The following is a 23,113-nucleotide window of genomic DNA, read 5'->3' on the forward strand; positions in this document are numbered from 1 at the left end:
TATATTGAACCAGCCTTGCATCCCAGGGATGAATCCTACTTGATCATGGTGTACAATTTTTTTTATATGTTTTTGTATCCGATTCGCCAGAATTTTATTGAGGATTTTTGCATCTAGGTTCATTAGAGATATTGGTCTGTAGTTTTCTTTCTTTGAAGTGTCTTTGTCTGGTTTAGGTATCAGGGTGATGTTGGCCTCATAGAATGAATTTGGAAGTTCTCCCTCCTTTTCTATTTCCTGAAGTAGCTTGAAAAGTATTGGTATTAGTTCTTCTTTAAAGGTTTTGTAAAATTCTGCTGTATACCCATCGGGACCTGGGCTTTTCTTAGTTGGTAGTCTTTTGATGGTTTCTTCTATCTCCTCAATTGATATTGGTCTGTTTAGGTTTTCTATATCCTCCTGACTCAATCTGGGCAGATCATATGACTTAAGAAATTTATCTATGCCTTCACTATCTTCTAATTTATTGGAGTATAAGGATTCAAAATAGTTTTTGATTATCTTCTGTATTTCTGAAGTGTCTGTTGTGATATTGCCTTTTTCATCCCGTATGCTAGTAATTTGAGTTCTCTCTCTTCTTCTCTTCACTAGCATCGCTAAGGGTCTGTCGATTTTGTTTATTTTTTCAAAGAACCAACTTTTAGTTTTGTCAGTTTTTTCAATTGTTTCTTTTGTTTCGATTTCATTAATTTCAGCTCTGATTTTAATTATTTCTTGCCTTCTACTTCTTTTGCTGTTGTTTTGCTCTTCTTTTTCAAGGATTTTGAGATGAAGTATGAGATCATTTATTTGTTGGTTTTTTCTTTTTTTAAGGAATGAACTCCAAGCAATGAATTTTCCTCTTAGAACTGCTTTCAATGTGTCCCATAGATTCCGATATGTTGTGTCTGTGTTTTCATTTATCTCTAAGAATTTTTTAATTTCCTCCTTGATGTCTTCTATAACCCATTGATCATTCAGTAACCTATTGTTCATTCTCCAATTGATGTATGCTTTTTCCTTCCTTCTTTTATCGTTGATTTTCAGTTTCATTCCATTATGATCAGATAAGATGCATGGTAATATCTCTACTCCTTTATATTGTCTAAGAGTTGCCCTGTGACATAATATATGATCTATTTTTGAGAAGGATCCATGTGCTGCTGAGAAAAAAGTGTAACTGCTTGATGTTGGGTGGTATACTCTATATATGTCAATTAGGTCTAGGTTATTAATAGTGTTATTGAGTTCTATAGTTTCCTTATTCAACTTTTGTTTGGAAGATCTGTCCAGTGGCGAGAGAGGTGTGTTGAAGTCTCCCATGATTATGGTGTGGTGGTCTATTAGACTCTTGAACTTGAGAAGAGTTTGTTTGACGAACATAGCTGCACCATTGTTTGGGGCATAAATATTTATGATTGTTATGTCTTGTTGGTGTATGGTTCCCTTAAGCAGTATGTAGTGTCCCTCTTTATCTCTTTTGATTAACTTTGGCTTGAAATCTATTTTATTTGATATGAGTATGGACACGCCTGCTTGTTTCCGAAGTCCATATGAGTGATATGATTTTTCCCAACCTTTCACCTTCAGCCTATGTATGTCTTTTCCTATCAAATGCGTCTCCTGTAGGCAGCATATTGTTGGGTCTTGTTTTGTGATCCATTCTACTAGCCTGTGTCTCTTAATTGGTGAGTTTAAGCCATTAACATTTAGGGTTATTATTGAGATATGGGTTGTTGTTCCAGCCATATTTGTTTATTTATGTTACTAAACATGGTTTGTTTTCCTCTTTGATTATTTCCCCCCCCCTTTACTGTCCTACCTCCCACTGTTGGTTTTCATTGTTATTTTCCATTTCCTCTTCCTGTAATACTTTGGCTAGGATGTTTTGAAGAGATGGTTTTCTAGCTGCGAATTCTTTAAACTTTTGTTTATCGTGGAAGGTTTTAATTTCATCTTCCATCCTGAAGCTTAATTTCGCTGGATACACAATTCTTGGTTGGAACCCATTATCTTTCAGTGTTTGAAATATGTTATTCCAGGATCTTCTAGCTTTCAGAGTCTGTGTTGAAAGATCAGCTGTTATCCTGATTGGCTTGCCCCTAAATGTAATCTGCTTCCTTTCTCTTGTAGCTTTTAAAATTCTCTCCTTATTCTGTATGTTGGGCATCTTCATTATAATGTGTCTAGGTGTGGATCTCTTATGATTTTGCACATTCGGCGTCCTGTAGGCTTCTAGGATTTGGGATTCTGTCTCATTCTTCAAGTCTGGGAAGTTTTCTTGTATTATTTCATTGAATAGACTGCTCATTCCTTTGGTTTGGAGCTCTGTACCTTCCTGTATCCCAATGACTCTTAAGTTTGGTCTCTTAATGTTATCCCATATTTCTTGGATGTTCTGCTCATGGTTTCTTAACAGTCTTGCTGAGCTGTCTATGTTCTTTTCCAGTTGAAATACTTTGTCTTCATTGTCTGATGTTCTATCTTCTAAGTGTTCTACTCTGTTGGTAGTATTCTCCATTGAGTTTTTAAGTTGGTTTATTGCTTCCTGCATTTCTAGGATTTCTGATTGCTTGTTTTTTATAACCTCTATCTCCCTGTATAGTTGATCCTTTGCTTCCTGGATTTGTTTGCGTAATTCGTTGTCGAAGTAATCTTTCATTGTCTGATTTTGCTGTTTAATGTCTTCCTTGATACTCCAGATCATCTGAAGCATGTATATCCTGAATTCTTTATCTGACATTCCATCTGCTGCAGCTGTTACCTCTTCTAAAGTTGCGTTGACCTGCATTGCTTGTGGTCCTTTCTTTCCTTGTCTTTTCATACTGCTTGCGTATCTTTCCTGTAGGTGCGGGCGGCGGCTCTGCTCTCTCCTTATTCCAATTGGGGTGTCGTGGCTACCACGCCGGCAGGTCACTGGGCCTGTTCTGGGAGCTGGTGGCGGCTCTGTTCTGCCCCTACTCCAATTGGGGTGACGTGTCTGTCGTACCAGCAGGCCACTGGGCCTGTCCCGCTGGTCGGTCGCAGATCTGCCCACCTTTCGGGCACGGGTGGAGGCTCTGCTTTGCCCCTACTCCAATTGGGGTGTCGTGACTACCCCGCCTGCAGGATGCTGGGTCTGTTCCTGGCAAGGGAGGCGACTCTGCTCTGTCACTACTCCAATTAGGGTGGTGTTTGTACCCCGCCGGCAGGCTCCTGGGCCTGATCTGCTGGTCTGTTGTAGGTCTGCCTACCTTGAAGGCGCGGGCGGCGGATCTGCCCTGCCCCTCCTACCACGCCTGCGGACCCCTGGGCCTGATCTGCAGGTTGATCACTGGTCTGCTCACCCTGCAGGCACGGGTGGCGGTTCCGCTCCACCCCCACTCCAATTGGGGTCACGTGACCACCACACCGGCAGGGCCTGATCCGGGCGTGGGATAAGGATCTGCTCTGCCCCTACTCCAGTTGGGGTGACGTGTGTACCACACTGGCAGGCCACTGGGCCTGACCCGCCAGGCTGTCACAGGTCTGTTTACCTTGCAAGCGCGAAGGGCGGCTCTGCCCTGCCCCTCCTACCACGCCCATGTACTACTGGGTCGTGGGTCTGCCCACCTGGCGGGTGTGGGTGGCGGCTCCGCTCCGCCCCCTCTCCAATTGGGGTCACGCGGTCACCACGCTGGCGAGCCGCTGGGCCTGCTCCGGGGGCTGGCGGCGGCCCGGCTCCTTCCCTCTGGCTCGAGGACAAATTGAGGAGACTCGGGTGACTGAGCCTCACCCCCCTTACCAGGAGACCAACTGCTTATGTCACCGCTGGTATTGATGAAGATCTCTCCTCCACCGCTTTCTGCTGACATCAGATAGCCTTAGTTTCTTAACCTGAATCATGGAACATGAAAATCTCTTCCACAGTTACAGTGAGGATTACAAGACAGCCCATTTATAATGCACCCAGCAAAGGGTCAAGCCTGTGGTAGACATCCAAGGAATGTTAGATCTCTTTCCCCTTCTATTTCAGTGTATTCCTGAATGGGTTTAGACCTTCTAGGGCATTTAGTTTAAGTATATCACAGCCATTGAAAATGAAAAATCATTTAAATTCTCAGCCTGTCTTTATTGTTTTTCCTACTCTAGGGATGCTGGTGAGGTAGACATTCCCAATACATTTTCAGTTCTTGGGAAGGCACTGACTCTTCATGTGGTTTATCCTCTGAACACTTGTATTTCAAGTCAGATAGCCAGTGTTCCAGAAGCACCATCGCCATAGTGTGTACACATATTTAATTAGATGATTAACATTTCACATCAACGGAAATGGACGCGCAAATAGAATTACTTTCCCCTGAGCCAAAATTTCCTGATGGCTATGGTGTGGTTCCCCCGAGAAGATCCTAAAGAGCGGTTATATTTTGTTTTCAGAAAATAAGCAGGTAATTTCGTTACTATCAAGAAAGGTCAGGACTGCTGAAAATGGACCCTCATATCTGTAGCTGGGCCGGAGGCAAAGCCATCCAGGGACACGGCAAGAGGCAGCACGGGTCAGCCTAGTCACTCAAATGGCTTTCCACTAGACCTTATCTTAAGAGGTTCCTTATCAAGGAGTTGTCTGGAGGTAAAAATGCTCTTTCCTCTCCAATACACTTACCCAAGAATAGGTGATGTCACCAGAGATCAAGGAAGCCAACAAGAGAAACAATTAACAAGGAGAGCAACAATTAACAAAGGAAAGCCAGACACCAGGTTGCATGCTCAGTAAATAGATAATTACATTCCTTGATTTATTTTCTCAAAGGGCAGTACCACACAGTCACCTAACACTGAGTAAAAGGCTGGAGTGTGAGGAGGATAATAACAGTGATGCCATCTGCCAAGAGGTGGACCAAGGAGCCAGGATATTCAGCATGTGTCATGCCCAGTCTGAAGCCTTGCAGAGTCTCTAGATTAATGCCCCAATCCCACACCAGCCAATTCCACTCAATCCCATAATAGTCACAGGATAAGAAAAGGGGGCTAAAAATATCTTATTCTATCTGGGACTTCTCAGTTACTCTAGGACTGCCAAACAAGGACACTTGGCAGAACCATAATGTTGTACACATATATGTATGTGTGCATACGTGTGTGTGTGTGCTTTGTGTTTTCAGGGTTGATGTTACGCATGCATGATGTAAATGAATGTAAACTTCTCCTTCTTTATAGTCTCAGATGGAATTTCAAAGGAAGAGGGCATAAAGAATAGCAAAAGTATTAGGCCTTTTTGCTCTATAGAGATTAACAAGAATAGGCCTCTAATGAATGACTTGTAAATAATATTGAGCTGGTGATTTTCAGTTCTCTCTATTCACATTTGAGAATAAGGTCATGAAAAGTTTCAAGGACCACTTTTGTGCTTTAAATGCAAGCTCAGCCTAGATTTCTAAACAGCTTTATTGAATCATAATTTATATCCCGCAAAACTTACCAATTTGAAGTATACCATGTAGTGATTTTGAGTAAATTCACTAAGTCATGCTGCCATTACCCTAATCCAGTTTTAGAACATTATATCACCCCCAATAAGATCCCCATGTTCATTTCCAGGTAATCCCCATTTTCACCTCCAACCCCAGGCAATCACTAGTATATTTCCTGGCTCTATAGGTATGTCTTTTCTCAATATTTCACAAGAACGAGTTTTAACATAAAAATATCATGGATTCTCTATCTGATAGTAATTGTAATTCCTCTTCATAAAACATCAAGACTTGCTGTAGTTTCAAACTAAATTTGAAATTTACCATGATTCTTTAAAATTTTTAAATTATTTTATTTTCTTCATTACAAAATCTCTACACAATTTGTGAACTAAAAGTGTGCAATATAATTTATATTTTGCTATAGGTATTTATGGATTTGTACATTTTAAAAAATAATCCCACTATTCTTTCTCCAACAATAATAATCTTAGCTTATATTTACAAATTTCTGGGGGAAAGAATTATACAATGGCACTGAGAATTACCAATAGGAGATATTAGGGTAACAACCCATTTTGATGATATATAAATGCTAAATGTCCTTGACCAATCCAGTCAGTTGATCACAACACAGTGCTAAGCAAGTGACTCATAATTTCATCTTCTCATCCATAGTCACAGAGTGTCACCTGATAAATGCTGGCTGCTGGCCCTTGATCAATGCAAATCCATCACAACCATTAGAAGAGCATGAAAAGACCTAGTCTTATCAATGGCTATTAATAGGAAGCCATGGGCATGATCTCCCTGTGCAAAGAATGACATGTGGCTGCTAAATTCAAATAAGAAAATTTGGGCTGTAAGAAATGTAACTTACTTACCACATCACGGGTTCTGTATGAGCAACAAAATAAATGTAAGCTCATTGGTATTTTTAGAAGAGAGGACAAATAAAATGCTAACTCAATTTAAAAGGCAAATCTTACATGTGGCTATAAAAGAATTTTAATATCTGTTTGGGATAGTGCATATTATAGATATGAAATCATGCTGCTTAGCATTTATACACAGTGCCAGCTGGAATGCCATCGTTGCTCCTCAGCACAGGGACCCCACATCCTGCCCTCTCTCTGTAATGAAACACAAGCTATATATTACTTGTTTATACTCTGCTTCACTACAAAATAGTGTTTAAATCCACAAAATGCCTTGCATTATTCTGCCTTTTCCAGCACATGATCCAAAGAAAAGCTAAATCTACTAATGACCATATTTGATAACCTTCGTTTAGCTCAGCAAATGTAAATTCTGTATTTTATTTACAAAGAGAAAACAGCTTATTTTGGTTCTATTATTTACAACCACAAAATTATGTGCTGTGTTTGTTTTCTTTCCCCCCTCCTCTGGAGCCCAGGGGGCTTCTTGTCCTGGTCCTTCATAAATCACATGCTATTATTAGGTTATCATAGTAAAAAAAAAAATCATGGGTTGAGACAACAAAAAGCAAGATTTGTTGTAGTTTCAAACTAAAATGATATCCAATGGGGTCTGCAAATAGGCTCAGCAGAGGACTAATTATTGCTTGTCATTCCTGAGTTATAGTTGCAAAGCGACAAATAACAACAAATGTGTTAGATGGTCATGAAAATGTCCTTCTGTGAAGATTCTATACGTGCAGAGGCTTCCAATAGCTGAAACACGGCAAACCAGAATCCCCGAAATAACCCACTTGTCAAACCCACTTGTAGCTCAGATTGCTGGAGGGCAGGCAGACATCTGCCCCAGACATCTTGGAGGTGCTGCCTGCCCTGTGGTCTGTCCCTCTGGAGCTCCACAGTTAAGTAGAGAAGCGCCACCTCCATAGAAGAATCTGACATCAATAACTTCTATATTGAGTAGTCTTGTCCTGAGAATACAGATTCTCAGCTTCTACACCAGAGCTGAGTTGGCAGTGGAAAAGTAGTGACAAGAAATATTCAGCATAAAAAACTTCATTCTCATAGACAATTCCCACAGCTAATTAGGAAGCCCCAGCAGGTCGGGGCATTATTTTGGGGGTGCAGGGGGCTGGGAATTGAACTCAGGGGCACTCGACCACTGAACCACATCCCCATCCCTATTTTGTATTTTATTTAGAGACAGTCTTAACTGAGTTGCTTAGCACCTCGCTTTTGCTGAGGCTGGCTTTGAACTTGTGATCCTCCCACCTCAGCTTCCAGAGCTGCTAGGATTACAGGTGTGTGCCACTGCTCCCAGCCAATATGGCATTCTTGATCATCAAATATTCAAGTATTCTTCCCTTCTGCATCAGCCATAAACACATTAGAAAAGAGATGGAAACCATATTTATAAAATAATTTTTAAAAGGAAGCAGTAGGATCTGGTGGAAGGTATTGGCTTCAAATCCATTCTGCACTCCTGTTCATTCATTCTGCAAATCTTTCACTAGTACCCACTCTGTACTAGCACTCTTCCACATGGGAGGTAGAGGGATGCAAGCCAGATGGTTTTCTAATCCCACAGAGTACATACTCCAGTGGGAGGAGACTGGTACTAAATAATATGGTAAATGCTCAGGGAACAAAGATGGACATTGTCGAGAAGCAAATAAAACAGGCTCATGAAGTCAAGGAATAGTCTTTATGCATAGGGTTGGGGCAGTATTTTAATAGGATGGTTTGACCCCTTGTGCCATTAATTTTTAGCAAATTACACTTAAACCTCTGTTTCTTCTCCTGCAGATTTATCAGGCAGGTCTAGTCTTCAAAACTGGGAAAACGTATTATTTTTTTCTTGCCTCCCACTTCAAACAAAATGCCTTTGAATTACTTAGTGTTTTCCTTTTCTCTCTGGTAGTTGCTACTCTCAGTGTCACCCCCTACCATGTGTGCTCTCTCCAGTACCCTGGCTTTTTCTCACTGACCTCTCTCACCTCCTCCCAAATCTAGATATTCTGGGTTAGTTATGGCTTTGTTATATCCAATACATGATCCCACAAAGGCATCAGTGATTAATGATGGTGTCATGAGAATGGAGAATTTGCACTAAACACAAAAATTCCAAGAGTAACTACATTTGTATGGCTTCATTGGCTAAGAAATACGTTTGTATGATGTATCTCTTTGATGCCTATAGAAGCCTCAGAGTTAGGTAATGTATATTAGTTATCAGGTTCAGAAAAGGAGGCAGTATCTGTCAGGTTGATGAAGGATCCTGGAATTGAGCCAACAGCATGAGGCTATGGACACCAGGAAATCACAGGGTGGAAATTCGGATTCACCTCTGGCACTGACCCCTAAGTTTCTGTTTCCTCTCCTGAAAAAGTGAGACTGAGAGCAGCTGTCCCCACCCCGCTACCACCTTAGAATTGTTGGGAATGGAAAATAGGATAATATCCATTAGAAGGGTCTGGAAATTGCATGAGATATAAGAGATACTTGTCTGAAGACATTTTTGAAACCTCTGTAATACGTGCCGGGGAGAGAGGGGAGGAAATTATACCCAAGAGCTCAACTTCATTGCGTACCCTTAGCAGCTTAGGTGGAGCCCTGTGCTTTATTATCTGGTATTTGCACTATAAATTACATATCTAGGAAGAGCCTAAGTACAGAAGACGAAAGACTTGGGTATTACATCCCCTTTCCAGATGTCTCAAGAGCACAAATCTCTTAACAAGCTTGTGAAAAAAGTATTTGTCAGGCTAAATGAATAGGCAAAAGAATTTTGTGGGTCAAAATCAATAAAACATACTGTTGGCAAATAAAATATAATGTCATTGTAACACAAAAATATAAAGGTAAGAAGTAAACAGGAATGGTTGGAAAGAAAGACAGAAGCATGTCTTCTCACAGCTGGTCATTGGCAAACTTTCATAGTGGATAGAGTTGTTTTTAGGATTCTCATCCCACTTTGTGCCCTGTCCTGGGCACTTTTCTTATCTCTGAATCCCAGGCCAGCCCCTGATGACAAGGATATCTCCTCTTGATCTGTTCCACTACCCACTCCTCAGCCTCCATACCATTTGACATGCCCCTGCTCTATAGGTAGTATGTCTGATGTTTGCCACCTAAGGAGCCCTCTAGCATAATCCTGACTGCTGTCACTTGAAAGGACAAGAAAAAGGTTGAAACTCAATCCCCATTTCATCTCAGATAGACCATGTTATTTACAGGAGTCTATTTTAATGTATATTAATGTATATTTTTAGCCTTTAATAATACTCTAGACAACATATTCCTTTTGTAAATAATAGGAAATATTCATAAACAATGAGAAAACGAATCATGCAATCTTGCCACCCATTTGCATTCCAGAACTTTCAAATAATTTGCAAAAATGTGTACACAGATAAATACTACATATTTATCCATGCTTTTTAATGGATGCTATGTATAGTTAGATCACCCATTTTCTTAGTGGTGCGTCAATGAACACTTTTTCTTTGTTGGTTAGTGTACATTTACATCATGATTTTAATAGTTGCATAATTTAGTTATGTAAAGTTATAATTTATTGAAAACAATAGATAATTTAGTTGTTTCTAATTTTCCTCTAGCATAAAATCCCTGCCCTGACTCATCCCTTACATAAACTTACAGACTTGTAAAATTATTTCTAAATATTCAATAATAGAATTGCTAGACCAATGAACTTATAAATTTTTCAAGTTTTTATAGACATATACATTTTTGTGTGTGTGTGTAACATGATTAAACTAGAGGAATGAGCTAATGGGGGAAATTTCACACCAAATCACAGCAAGGTGGGAGCCAAAATGGGTAAATTACCAGAACTTTTTAAATCCCTATCAAGTCTCACCTGTCTGTGATTGTCACCTGCTCCCTCGGATACTGGATTGAGTTTGTAGGCAATGATAGTTTTTCTATGGAATTGCCTCCATTTGCTTACTTTTAAGAGTGTTCATGTTTTCTGAACTTAAAATTCCCAAAACCATCCCTTCAAAAAGAGTGTCTATGTGGAATAAAGAACTGGGTAAGTATCCTAGGGCAAAGGAACATGTTGGGTATCCACAGGGCCAGAATCACATCAGTGTAATCCTGCCAATGGAGAAGCTCCCTTCATAACCCATTAAGGCTGACTGTAGGGTGAGAATGAGGTCACTGTTTAGTTTTCTGTCTCATTCTTCTCAGCTTTCTAGCTTGAGCAAGCATAGGGCACCTATGGCTTTGCCATCTCTAAAGTAGGACATGAAGGTAAGAGAATTTGAGAAGATTCAGGTAGGAGACAGATGTTCCAGAAAGAACAAAGCATAAAGGAAAGAACCAGGCTTCCAATGCCATGAGGGTTAAGAAAGAAAAAGAGGGAGATTATTGAGAAGGAAGAAGCAAGTCAGAGGAAGGCATCCAGTGCAGGGCAGACCTGGATTTTTTTTTCCAGGCAAGAAGTGAGTTTCAGTTTTATCTATGTAATAACAAACCAGTTAGCTTAGGAAAATGACAACTAATGCAGCTATTTTATTTTAACCCCAGATTGGCCCTTGCTTTTTTACTTTTCAAAATTAGCCAAATGTGGCTGAACTTTAATCTTTTTAATGTTTTGCTCTCATAGACTTTGTTTCATTAAAATAAAGTTTTATTATAAAAGTAATAGCATCATGGTTCAAAACTGGAAATAGCAAAAACTTCATGCTATTTTAAAAATAGGTTCACTTAAGCCTATTTTTATTATACTATAAAGATAGTGTAAATGTAATGCTGAGAGAATCCAGGAACATAGAACATAAAGATTACTTTATCAGTCACTGTTCTTTGTTATTATTCTAAAAGGATGAAAGGACTTCCATGAAAACAGTTCCTTCTTGTCTATTTCTGATCCATTCTAATATAATATTTTGCTAAAGGAGTCAGACTTATATTTCTAAATAGAACAATCTTATTCATTTTCTTTCAAATCATCAACTGCTTTAACACCAAGTAGTTAGAGTGGGAATTGGAAGTGATGTATTCTAGGAACCCTTTAGTCACTTTCAAATTTAAGATGTAGCATGTATCCCAGTACTTACAGTTACCCCCATGGATTTGTGATTAAGAGCTTTGGACTCCAGCTAGGATCATACTCCTTTGGACCAAATATCTTACTGGCTGTATATCTTTGAACAACTTTCTTATGTCCTGGGCTTTACTTTTATTATTTATAAAGTGGGGATAATAATTATACCTTTGAAAGTTGTTTTGGGTTTAAATAAGAATCCATAGATAGTGCCTAGCCTAGTAAGCTAGTAAGCCGCAGTAAATGTTCACTATTGTTGTGCTTCTCACCACCACCATTGCCGAATACCATGGACAGAGCCTCATTCTCCCATAAGCCTACATAAAGTGTATTAACCCTAAACCACCTAATTGGAAGAAACCATGATAAAATCTTTTAATATTTTCACCTCATTCTTTCTTACTACAGGAAGAATTATGAAAACGTAATAACAGGAAACATTTGTTTTGTACCTGTTAATTTCCAGGTACCTTCCTAAACCTTTTTACACTGTTTCTTTTAATCATTTTAATAGCCATATAAATGACTACTTACATCCCTATTTTACAGGTGAAAGAGTAGAAGCTCATGAGGTTAATGAGTTAGTAAATGGCAAATGAGAATAGGACCAGATCTTACTCCATAGCTTGGGCTCTTTGCTACCACAACTAGACTATGCAGACTAGGACCAGCATTCCTCAATAACAGTGATCACCCACAGGGTAACAGAGGCTAACAAATTAGTCATCTACTTTAGCCTCAGCCTACTAGATATCATCATGCCAAGAATAACCAATGGGAATGACACAGTCCTCATTCATCTACCTGCTCACCTGCTATGACCAAAACCAGAAGACTTCTCTCAAATCAGGCAGCTACCTTCATCCTCCTTACTTGATCAAGCACACCTTCAACCACTATAATCTGCCATCAGCCTTTTTTATGTCTGCCAGTGAACAAGCAGGCCTCTAAAGTGAAGGCACCAAGTCTGCCCAGCATACACAATCTGGTCCTCCCAGAGCCATATTAATTTTGTCTCAAGAGCCAATCAGGATGGAACACTGCTACTTTTTTGCAGAGTCAGCTAGTTTATTGGGGGTTTTGTTCCTGGCCAAGTTGAGAGGGTGGAATGACTGACAAAGCAATTCAGTGACATAATTCCCATAAACCTTATTAGAGTTCTTCAAAAGTTCCTGAATGTCTATTTGACATCAAAGAATTAGAATTTTTAGCAAATTTTATCAAACTCCATGAATCTAGGGATTTGAACAAGGAAGGAGAATATTAGATCCTCTTTTGAGAACTTGTGAAAAATTACACTGAAGAATAATCTTATTCTAGGTGTATTAAAAGACTGGAGGATTACCTTCTGTTAAGAACATATTTCAAATTACTGTTTGGAAAGTAAACCAAATAACACAGTCATGTTCTTGTGTTCCCTGAAAAATAAACTCCATAGGTTGAGCTGAGTTTGCTCCTTTAATTTATTCCTTTCTTTGACTTAAAATATACAAGATTTAGGATATGCAATAGGAAGACTAAGCCTCAGGTATACCTTTGGGAAATGCACATCTTCAAGTTAACACAGGAAAATAATTGTCATTTAATAATAAAATGGTTGATTTTTGCAGATCATATGTCAAAACCATTCCATATTTTGTTGCCTTCATTAATCTAGTGGAGGTGCAATTGTTCCCCTTTCAGGGATGAGAAAACCACAGCTATAGTTTCTCAGGCTGGTTGAGAGAGCCTGGTCCCATCCCAGACCAGTTAAGCAAAAAGTCAGGGTGGGCTAGCAAGCTGCAATATTCCAAAGCTGTCCTACTGATTCTGATTTGCTGCTGTGGACTAAAAATAGCTAGAAGCAGGGGCTCTGATCCTGCCAACACAGGTCCTCTTGAGTTTTTTACCTAACTCTTCTAGAAATAGGTCATGTCACTGTCTGTATTCTTTTTCATTCTCTTCAGGGAAAACTTTCATAGGAAGAAATTTGAAGTGTTTTTCCCTTTTTCAGTTTCTACAACTCCTTTCCCAGCTGGCCATTAATCAATCAAATATCAGTAATTTCCTGCTTCCTGAAATTTCACTTAGAAGCCAAGTGAAATTGGAAATCACTGAATTTTTTTCACATGAACCAGTAAAGCAAGTGTGTGTGTATGTGAGTGAGGGAGTCGGGGTAAATGAATGTCACACCTCAAGACAAAAACCTGTTTAACGCCCTCAGCAACAGCAGAAGAATTAGCATGCAAGGAAACTATTTCTGTTTCAATTCAAAAAGAGCAAGACAGAAGGAGACAAGACAGAAGGGAGGAAAGAATAGAGAGAACTAAATGCATTAAGCAAGAGCCTGCTTTATAGTCACTAATAAGATTAAGGCCTTACACCAGAAGATCTCTAATGTCTTTCTATGACGTAAATGTTATAAAATGTTCAAAATAAAATTGGTAAGAATCTCTTTGATCTTTCAGAATGTTTATGCACTATCACATTTTATTATTAATTTTTTTTTGGTGGGGAGGCACTGGCAATTAAACTCAGGAGCACTCAACTACTGAGCCACATCCGCAGTCCTATTTTGTATTTTATTTTCAGACGATCTCACTGAGTTGCTTAGTGCCTGGCCATTGCTGAGACTGGCTTTGAACTTGAGAGTCTCCTGTCTCAGCTTGCAAGCCACTAGAATTATAGGTGTGTGCCACCTCGCCCAGCAACTGTCACATTTTTAAATGCATAGGATTGTAAAGTTAAAAGATCTTTTGAAAGGGTGTTATAATTCCCCCAAAGTTAAGAATTATCAATGTAATTCAGAAATTCCCTATACTTACAGATTCTCTGACTGTGCTGTTTATAAAAATAGCTAATAACACTGAGTACTCATAAAGGGATAGAATTTGTTCTACTGTCAGGCATGTTAACTCTTTTCCTTCAAACTCCACGAAGTGGATAAGCACGGTGCCTTATCTCCTTTACATAGAGGATCGAAAATCCAACTGATTTTGGTGGATTCCTCCCCTTACCTTGCCTTTCAGCATAGCTGTGCTGAAATAGACTTTAAAATAGCACAAGAAGAGAGGGAAGCAGTAGAGTTAGACAGCCCCAGCACCTCTATCCAGCCCACCCAAGTTGGTTTATGCGCAAAAGGATCCTATCTGAGGGCACCAACATTTCTGAGAGACACCAGCTGACCTCTTCCCAGTTATCTGCTTTCCTGAAATGCAAACATCCTCCCAGAAAGACCCCCCAAACTGGACACTTGAAGCAATTCCTCCCATTTCCATGTCCTAGAATTTGGTTCTCTAACCTTCCCCTAACCAAGCCATTTTTTAAAAGATATGTCCCTGACTCCTTTCCCCAGAGAATCTACAGTAGGTCTAGGGTAGAACCCCATATCTACATTTAAAATAATAATAATAAAATAAAGCTCTTTAACTAATTTTGGTTTTTGTTTTGGTACCATGGATTGAACCCAGGGACACTTAACCACTGAGCCATATCCCGTGCCCTTTTTATGTTTTATTTTGAGATGGGGTCTAAGTTCCTTAGGGTCTCACTAAATTGCTGAGTCTGGATTTGAACGTTGATGCTCCTGCCTCAGCCTCTCTAGCTGCTGGGATTACAAACATGTAGCACCATGCCCAGCTCTCCAAGTAATTCTGATGCAACAGTGTGACATTAAACAGCCTTTGAAATATAGGCCTTTCTGCTCCCATTTATGCCACAGCCTCCCTCATGGAAAGAGATGACTGATAAAGTGAGCTGAAGTAAATAATTCTGACAACATTTTGTACCTAATTTTAGAAAGCAAAATACTGCTATGTGATTTAATTTCATAAATGTTATCACAGTTTGATCAATGGAAAAATCTTTAGGTCTTGAAATCTCTGTTCCCAAGATCTTCATATACTTCACTTAAGTAATATATTTGCTCAATGAGAATAGCATTAGTCAATTCTGTTGAAGAAGAGCAATCATGTACTGCTTGTACAGAAAGAAAACAGCATCAAAAGTGTATATATGGATTTAGTATTCTGGTGTATTTTGCTGACTACCCAAACAGTGAGAGTAGAGAGAGTTTTAGAGATCTTCTCATCTAATTTCTTCATTTTAGGTGAGGAAACTATAATCTAAAAAAGTGAAGTGACTTGACCAAGTTATATACAGTGAACTTGAACCAGGTCTACAGAGAACAGTTTTGTCCCAACTTTGTGATATATGGCTCCATTTGAGCCACGTTGCCGTCTAAACAAAATTTCTCTTATTTACAGTTATATGTATCAAGAAGATAGAATCAAAAGTCAGAGACTATAAAACTAATTGAAGATGTATTAGATATCAAGGCTGGAATTAAAAATTACAATCAGAAGCCTAACCTTGGGTGTATATGTAGGAAAAATATATATATAGAGAGAGAGAGAGACATACACTCATACATATATAAGACATTCATAATAGTGTGGGCATATAAATACACACAAACACACATACGCACTGAATTGTCAAGATGTCTTAATTTAGGCTAATCACGTAAGAAATATGACTCCCTTATTTTTGTGTTTAATGAACCAAGCTCTGAATATGTTTATATCCTTCTGAGACCAGGCAGCAGTTACTTCTTGAATTTTACTTTGGGAAAAGGCATTTGCCTTGTTCGACCACAGGCAGGTTCCAGGCTTAGTGTTGAGGGTAGGAGCTGGTGGTGCCCAACATATGGCGTGGGATGTGTTTCTCTGGGCACTAAGCAGCAAAGCAGCAATAGAAGGTAATTTGGGGAGATTCCTTCCCACTTCATTTGGAGAAGAGAGTTATCTCTGTTGGAGCTAAGGTTAATGGTTTGGATCTGCATGTGTTCCTACAATTTTTTTAAAACATACTTTTTGAGTCGAAACTAAAAATAGACAAAAGGCTGATGCCTAATCCAGGTAAATAAAATCTACCAGACTCCAAGAGGCCCAGAACATGTTTTATTTATGTGATGAGCTAGTCAGTTTGGCTCCTAAATCTTAGGGACTCTAGAGAAAAGCATTTGAAAATAGGAACCTATTTTTACAAGTAAGAATTTTCATGTAATATTCACATAAATAGGCTATTGAAAAATAGCTGGAGGGGGAGGAAATTGCCACACACCTGGTATGCCCTTCGTTTCAGGGTGTAGGCCTTGTCTGGGTGTTCAGGCCTCTGGACCCAGGATTCTTTGACCTTTACACCTCTTTCCTTTCTGGTGCAGAGGTAAAGGCTGCCATCTGGAATGTCAGGGTTTCTGAGTGGAGATAGGACAGTGTGCTCTGTACCATGTGCCAGGGATGTATGCAGGTTTGTGCGATGCAACAGCCAGGTCACCTGTCCCTACAGCATATGAGCAGACTACCTACATCCCAAAAGGGCCCTGCCTAATGTGGCCATCTGTTCACCATCAGCCAGGGCTAGCTCAGAATAATGTTTCAGGTGTTTCTGGGCAGCAGCTGAGCTGTAAACTGCCCTCTCCTGCCTTAGACTCTTGTTCTTTTACTTTCTTTGCTCCACTGCCTGTCCTTGAAGAAGAAAAGCAAAAGATTTTTTTTTCCTTCCTTTTGACACTGCTGCAGCAGCACCTTTGAAGAACTCTTAATAATGAAATGCAAGAGACCATTAAGATTTGTCTGGCTTTGCTTTTACTCATCAGTCCCTGTAATAATCCTACTGGGCTGCAAGCTGTGACCATGAAGGCACAAAGCAGCACAAATCCAAGCAGGTGAATTAGCCAAGTGCCTGTACCTTCTTTAGTCTGTTCCCCTGAAATAGGAATGGGCATTTGTTGAGAACCTGCTTCAAAGTTTCTGAATGGAAGGAACAGGGCAACCTAAATGGAGTAAGTGGAAAGGAACCTTTTATTCTTCCTGGGAGGGGCAATATGGTATGGACTGAGAATGGACTTTAAAATCAAACAGACTTGATTTAAAAATTCTCATTTGGCTGATCAAGACTTGGTCTCTGAGGCATACTATCACAATGATATAGTTTCTGAAATTACAAACAGGGAATAATAACACCCAGTCCCTAAGGCTGTGAAAGGGTTGAATGAGGATATACATAAAACCTATATAGCGTAGTGCCTGGCATAGAATAAACAGTTATTGCCTTAATTATAAAAGAGTAGCAATATCTACTTTCCATCACAGACAGAGGTCATAATCAATGAGACAGGCCCTTGGGGCTGATCAATTCCCTTTCAGAAAGAATGTGATATTCAGATGCAATAGCCTCCAATCGACCTAAGTAACTTTCTTCCCCATCATAAAGTAGAGAATCTATAGGCTCGTATAAACTTTCATGCTTTGTGGATTGTCCCCCATGGCTATTTACCAAGGAGCAATTGTGGCAACAGAATAACGACAGAGGAGAGAAACTAGACCAGGTAGCATACAACTATCTGCCTGCACAGAGCATTCTAGGAGCCTCAGGAATTCCAGAGAATGGATACAGCACTTTGAAGAATATAGTACTTGGCCATTAGTGACTGCAAGTGTGAGTTAAATTTGATTGTTATTAACATCTACTATAAACAAACTAAGCAAGGAATTTTGCACAGGTCATTGAAAGGACTTTGATGCCAGTATCTTGGCATCATATAGACAACACATTTAGTTTCTTTAAATGTATGTTTTTAGTTGTAGATGAACACCTTTATTTTACTTGTTTATTTATTGTTATGTCGTGCTGAGTATTGAACCCAGTGCCTCCCAAATGCTAGACAAGTACTCTACAACTGAGCTACACCTCTAGCCCTAAATTTAGTTTCTTGCAAGTTCTGTTTACATGCTTAATAAAAGGGGATATTTCAGATCCTAGCCCAGGTTTTAAACTACTATAGATTGCCTTGTTGACATTATCTTCCAAAACAACAATAAGAGCTACTCTTACCAAGAAGCATAGAAGGCATTTTACACATAATATTTCAACTTGACAGTAGCAGTCTGAAGTGGGTATCAGTATTCTATTGTCACAGATTAGGAATTGAGGCCCAGGACCACACACTCAGTTGTAAAGGCAAGATAAAACCTCTGTGTTCTACTCATCAAAAGGTGTAAGTTACTATGGTCTACACCCCACCCCCAATAGTGAACCCTGACATCCCTATATTCATAAAAAGATACATTCAGGACTGTTGGTGAACAAAGAGCTTTGAGGATGCTCATTGGTACTTATGGCACGGAGAAAGTGAGATGGTTCAATTGGCAGGCATGCGCCTTGAAGACAGAAAACCAGAGCTCAAGCCCTCCATAAATTCTTGGCAGTTGTGTGATTTACACCCATTACTTATCATGTCTAAGCCTCATTTCTTCACCTCATAAAATCATCATCACAGTCCATGTGGTCATATAGGTGAATCCACTTTCCTATTCAAAGGCTCTAGGCAAATGTCAGCTATTATTATAATTTGAATCTTTTCAATTCTACTATTGACTTGCTCTTGAATCTTTGGAAATCTCTCCTGACACTTTCACTTTCTCATCTATAAATAAGAGCTGCTGACACAGCATCTTTTAGTAATCCCTACCAGAACCCATTTTCACCTGTAGTGACGTGGAATCTTTTGGGATACTGTTAAAATAGATTCCTCAGCCCCAGTGATTATGACCCAATGCAGCTTATAACATTCACCCCATAGAAGGACCCACTGGTTTCTGGTGTAGGTGGCCTGGGATTACTCTCTGAAAAATACTGCCCTGCAAGCTCAGTATACAAAAAATGATGGTATCTGTGGATAAAGAACTGGAGGAATATCACTTCTTCAGTAACACAGACAGCACCAAGCCCTTGGTTCCTGATATCTAGATCCTGTTCTTTTCACCACGTGAATCAAAGGAACATCAAAGCTCACTCTGGGTTCCTGGGTTTATACCACGGTTTCGTTCTAGACCCCACACTAGAAGCTCCCAGCACTCTGTGGACATCTTTAAAAGGCTGAGTGTCATTGCCTTTTTTTTCTTCTTCTTCTACAGACACCTTTGCCAGCAAAGTGGCAGCCACTCAGGACCAGTATGCTGATGCATCCATAGGTAACGTCACAGGCAGCAACGCAGTGAACGTCTTCCTGGGAATCGGCGTGGCCTGGTCCATCGCTGCCATCTACCACGCAGCCAATGGGGAACAGTTCAAAGTGTCTCCTGGCACACTAGCTTTCTCTGTCACTCTCTTCACCATTTTTGCTTTCATCAATGTGGGGGTGCTGCTTTATCGGCGGAGACCAGAAATCGGAGGTGAGCTCGGTGGGCCCCGGACTGCCAAGCTCCTTACATCCTGCCTCTTTGTGCTCCTGTGGCTCTTGTACATTTTCTTCTCCTCCCTGGAGGCCTACTGCCACATAAAAGGCTTCTAAAGGAACATCAAATATAGTAAATTTATATATATATATATATACATATATATATATACATAAAAATTATGTATAATGAACAGAGGAAATTGACATTTGTCATGTTCACTTACCTGCTGATGGAATCCAGCTTCAAGAGCATACTTTGTACTAGGGCCAAAGTCAGAAACCATCACCTCCCATTCCCAGAGGCATCATCATGCTGAACAAGGCGCAGAGGCAGGGCCATATTTGCAGCTCGGCCTACAAGAGCTGTACTCTCTCCAGGTTCATAAATTGTTAAGGCTTTGATTTGTTTTCTTGTTTTTCTGTTTTGTTTTCAGTGGGGTTGAGGAGGTGGCTGATGTTTGGCTTTGCTTTTTGTTTTGTTTTGTTGGGAGGGTCAGGGTTTTCGCTTCTCTTTGTGAGAGGTGATAACCCATCCAAATGTAAATGGGTTTGGGGTAAAAATTGAAATCATTAAGATACCCCCTCCCTCGCCTCCTCCAAACACTTTAAAAATGACTTTGGATTAAGAAAGGATCTGGGCGTGGAAGAAGAAAGAAGCACAGCACATCTTCACTCTATTACCAAATTTCATGCTTCTCTCCACAATGTGAGCAGACTGACGCTGCCTCCAAGAAGAAGCATGGGAGCTGGGACGGAGCCAGGAAAAGCGATGGTTCTTGATATAGTCTGTTATTGAAGGATGCGGTGCCTGGCACTCTTGTTCAACAGGTACAAGGATAATGTGCCTAGATTCCCAGGAACATGCAAAACCCTTTATTTCTTATCTCTTGAACTCTGGACTATGATTCACAAGGCCCTATTCATTCCAACCCAGGTAACTCCCCAGGTGTCCCATCCCAGCCCTCCTCCTGCTTACCCACTCTCCATGCAAAAAGGAAGAATAATCCCATTCAAAAAGCACATCATCCTTTTCCATTTGCATCAGTATATGTGTCCCAGTCCCATGTTGCTGCTGCTGCCTGGGATTGTCCGTCAGTTTTATTTTCAAAAGTATCCGTGGCTCGCACAATCCTGTCCCAGTCGCTACTGAACATTTGCTCCTTCTTCATGTGCCTGTTTGGGAATGTTGTTGTGATACCTGTTACACAGTGCATGGATGAAAAACAAAACAAAACAAAGCGTATCTGTATATAGTAGAGTATAGCATATACTGTTCTCCCATTCAGCAACGTTGATTGGGCGTTGAAGACATAAGTGAGCTTTCTTTTCACCTGAATTGTTGCTTTCATGTTGTTATTGAGTTTGATTATTACTAGGGATAAAAGGAGAAAAATGGCTCATTTTTTCATGCACATTCATTCTAAGAAGCAATAACAGTCTTGTGGGAAAAGTTAAAGTTATTGAGAGGCTAGCAGGCAACCTACAGAGATCTTTATGGAAAATTAGCCACGTGGAACATATCAGAGGCCTCTGTGAATCACCCATTAATTCAGGAAGGCCAAAGAGAAAGGTGTTGGAGAGAAGTGAATGCGTGGGATATGCCTGGCTTTTAGAACCACCATGTCCACAACACCCCTTCCCCCAAAGTATTTATTGCACATCTGCTCTGTCTGGCACAGATGTTAGATGGCATTGGTCTGTTCATTTTATTTTTTTATGTAAAAGGCATTATTGAGTCCTGTTTCTTTCACCATCCAGTCCAGACTCCTCTAATTATATCAGTAGTTCCCAAGTAGGAAAGAAGCCAAGATAACCAATGGGCCTTTAAGTGTTTCTCCTCTACTTATGATGAAAAGAAGGTAATTAAATGAGATTAGTGCCTCCCAGAGGATTGCACTGGGAGGTTTTAACCCTTGAAAAGGAATGGCTCTTTCTATTTCAAAATACCAAAGAGTGTAGATCAACCCAACATTCCAAAAAGAGATTCCACTAATGAGCAAAATTGGAATGACTGTTCACCTCTCAGAGACTTCTCAGTCTCTAAGGAAATCCAGGCCGGAGGCATCCCTGGCCTTCTGTATTCATTCAAAGACACGAAAAAAGAAACATTGTTGAGGTCTATTTTCTCTTCATCTACTCAGTAATCATGACCATTCACCATTTATTAAATGCTTGGTGATGGAGTGAATAATGAAATGCTGGTTGTCCACTCAACAGGCCAGGTAGAATACTGTTTCCTGGGGCCCAAGGCATGACCAAGGCAGCCCAGCTTCCTGCCCTCAGCAGGGTACACAGAGAATCCAATTATTATTTCCATGAGTAAAAGTTAACACAACCATATGGGAACAGTTTTATCTTGCAAGGATGAACACAATTATGAAAATGTTTAATATAAACACATAATTGTATAGATAAAATTATCCAAATATCAAAGATTGTCTTTAAGAGGATGTAAAGTTTAGATTTGAAGAATACCCTCCTTATGCTTGGCCAACTTGCAGATACGTGTGTCTCCCCATTTTAAACCAAGAAAGGCAATCATGTGGTGATACACATCACTGAGCAGACCCAGTTAACCTCAGTTTTTACCATGTGGCAACAGTACTTTTCCAGGACCCATCTCTGACCTGTCATTGACAACCAACACTGGTGACTGCTTTAGGGACACATCTAACCCACTCCTCCGCCCCCCCCCCCACCAAGATTTAAAAAATGGAAAGCTAGCCTAGAAACACCAAGTAAATAAGGGAAGAGATACAAGGTATTTAAACTTTAGAAAGATTTTCCACTCATTTCTAGCCATATTTGGAATGTCAGTAATCCCATAGTGAATCTTCACTTTAAAAGAACCCTTAAGAAATTCTTGCTGTTGGTGGATTTCAATTTTGAAACATTTTGGTTTGTTTGCCTTTTCAGTTTTCATGCTATAGAGAAAATACGATTCTCATTATTCAGGGTTGTTATTATTATAGTTGTGTAAAATTATTTCATTTGATTTGTTTGATTATTTTATTTTGTGTGTATTGTGCACAGCTTTAGGGGGGAAATGCACTAATTGTGCTGTTCCTTATAAATGGTACACATATTGACACAGACCAATAAAGTTTCTAATTGTTTCTGATTTAATCACTAGTGATACAGCATAGTCTGTATGCAATGTTTTCTCTCATTGTCATTGACTTCATCTTTTTGTTTTCATGTTTTGAAGAAATAAAAACCAAAAAGGTATTATTGTGCAGTTGGTATCCTCATCCAGATGAAAGAGACACCCAGTATTCAAACTCTTGCAAATGTCAACCCTATGGTAATGCAACATTCTCTTTTTAATGTCCCAAGAGGACACAGAGCCAGAATATTTGTCTGTCCTATAATGCTGAGATAAATGTTGGATGTTCCTCCATTTCACTATTTTTTTACATCTTTTTAGTACAATTCTATCTTCATCCTTCCTGCCTCCAAGAAAATGAACCCA

At 39.8% G+C, this 23,113-nt stretch overlaps 1 protein-coding gene across 14 annotated transcripts in view; it reads left to right on the top strand.

Annotated features, from left to right (window-relative positions):
- Nucleotides 1–22,869, top strand: part of Slc8a1 (solute carrier family 8 member A1) — a 370,999-nt gene extending 348,130 nt beyond the window's left edge. For all 14 annotated transcript variants that reach the window (XM_046425346.2, XM_046425323.2, XM_046425326.2 and 11 more), the window contains one exon: nt 19,379–22,869. In XM_046425346.2, coding sequence (XP_046281302.1) covers nt 19,379–19,755 — 377 coding nt within the window. In that variant the 3' untranslated portion in view covers nt 19,756–22,869. The remainder of the gene's footprint in view (nt 1–19,378) is intronic.
- The last annotated feature ends 244 nt before the right edge of the window (nt 22,870–23,113 follow it).

The sequence above is a fragment of the Marmota monax genome, unplaced genomic scaffold (assembly GCF_021218885.2).
Source record: "Marmota monax isolate L192 unplaced genomic scaffold, Marmota_monax_Labrador192_F-V1.1 WCK01_AAM20220418_F8-fsc00015, whole genome shotgun sequence".
Lineage (NCBI taxonomy): Eukaryota > Metazoa > Chordata > Mammalia > Rodentia > Sciuridae > Marmota > Marmota monax.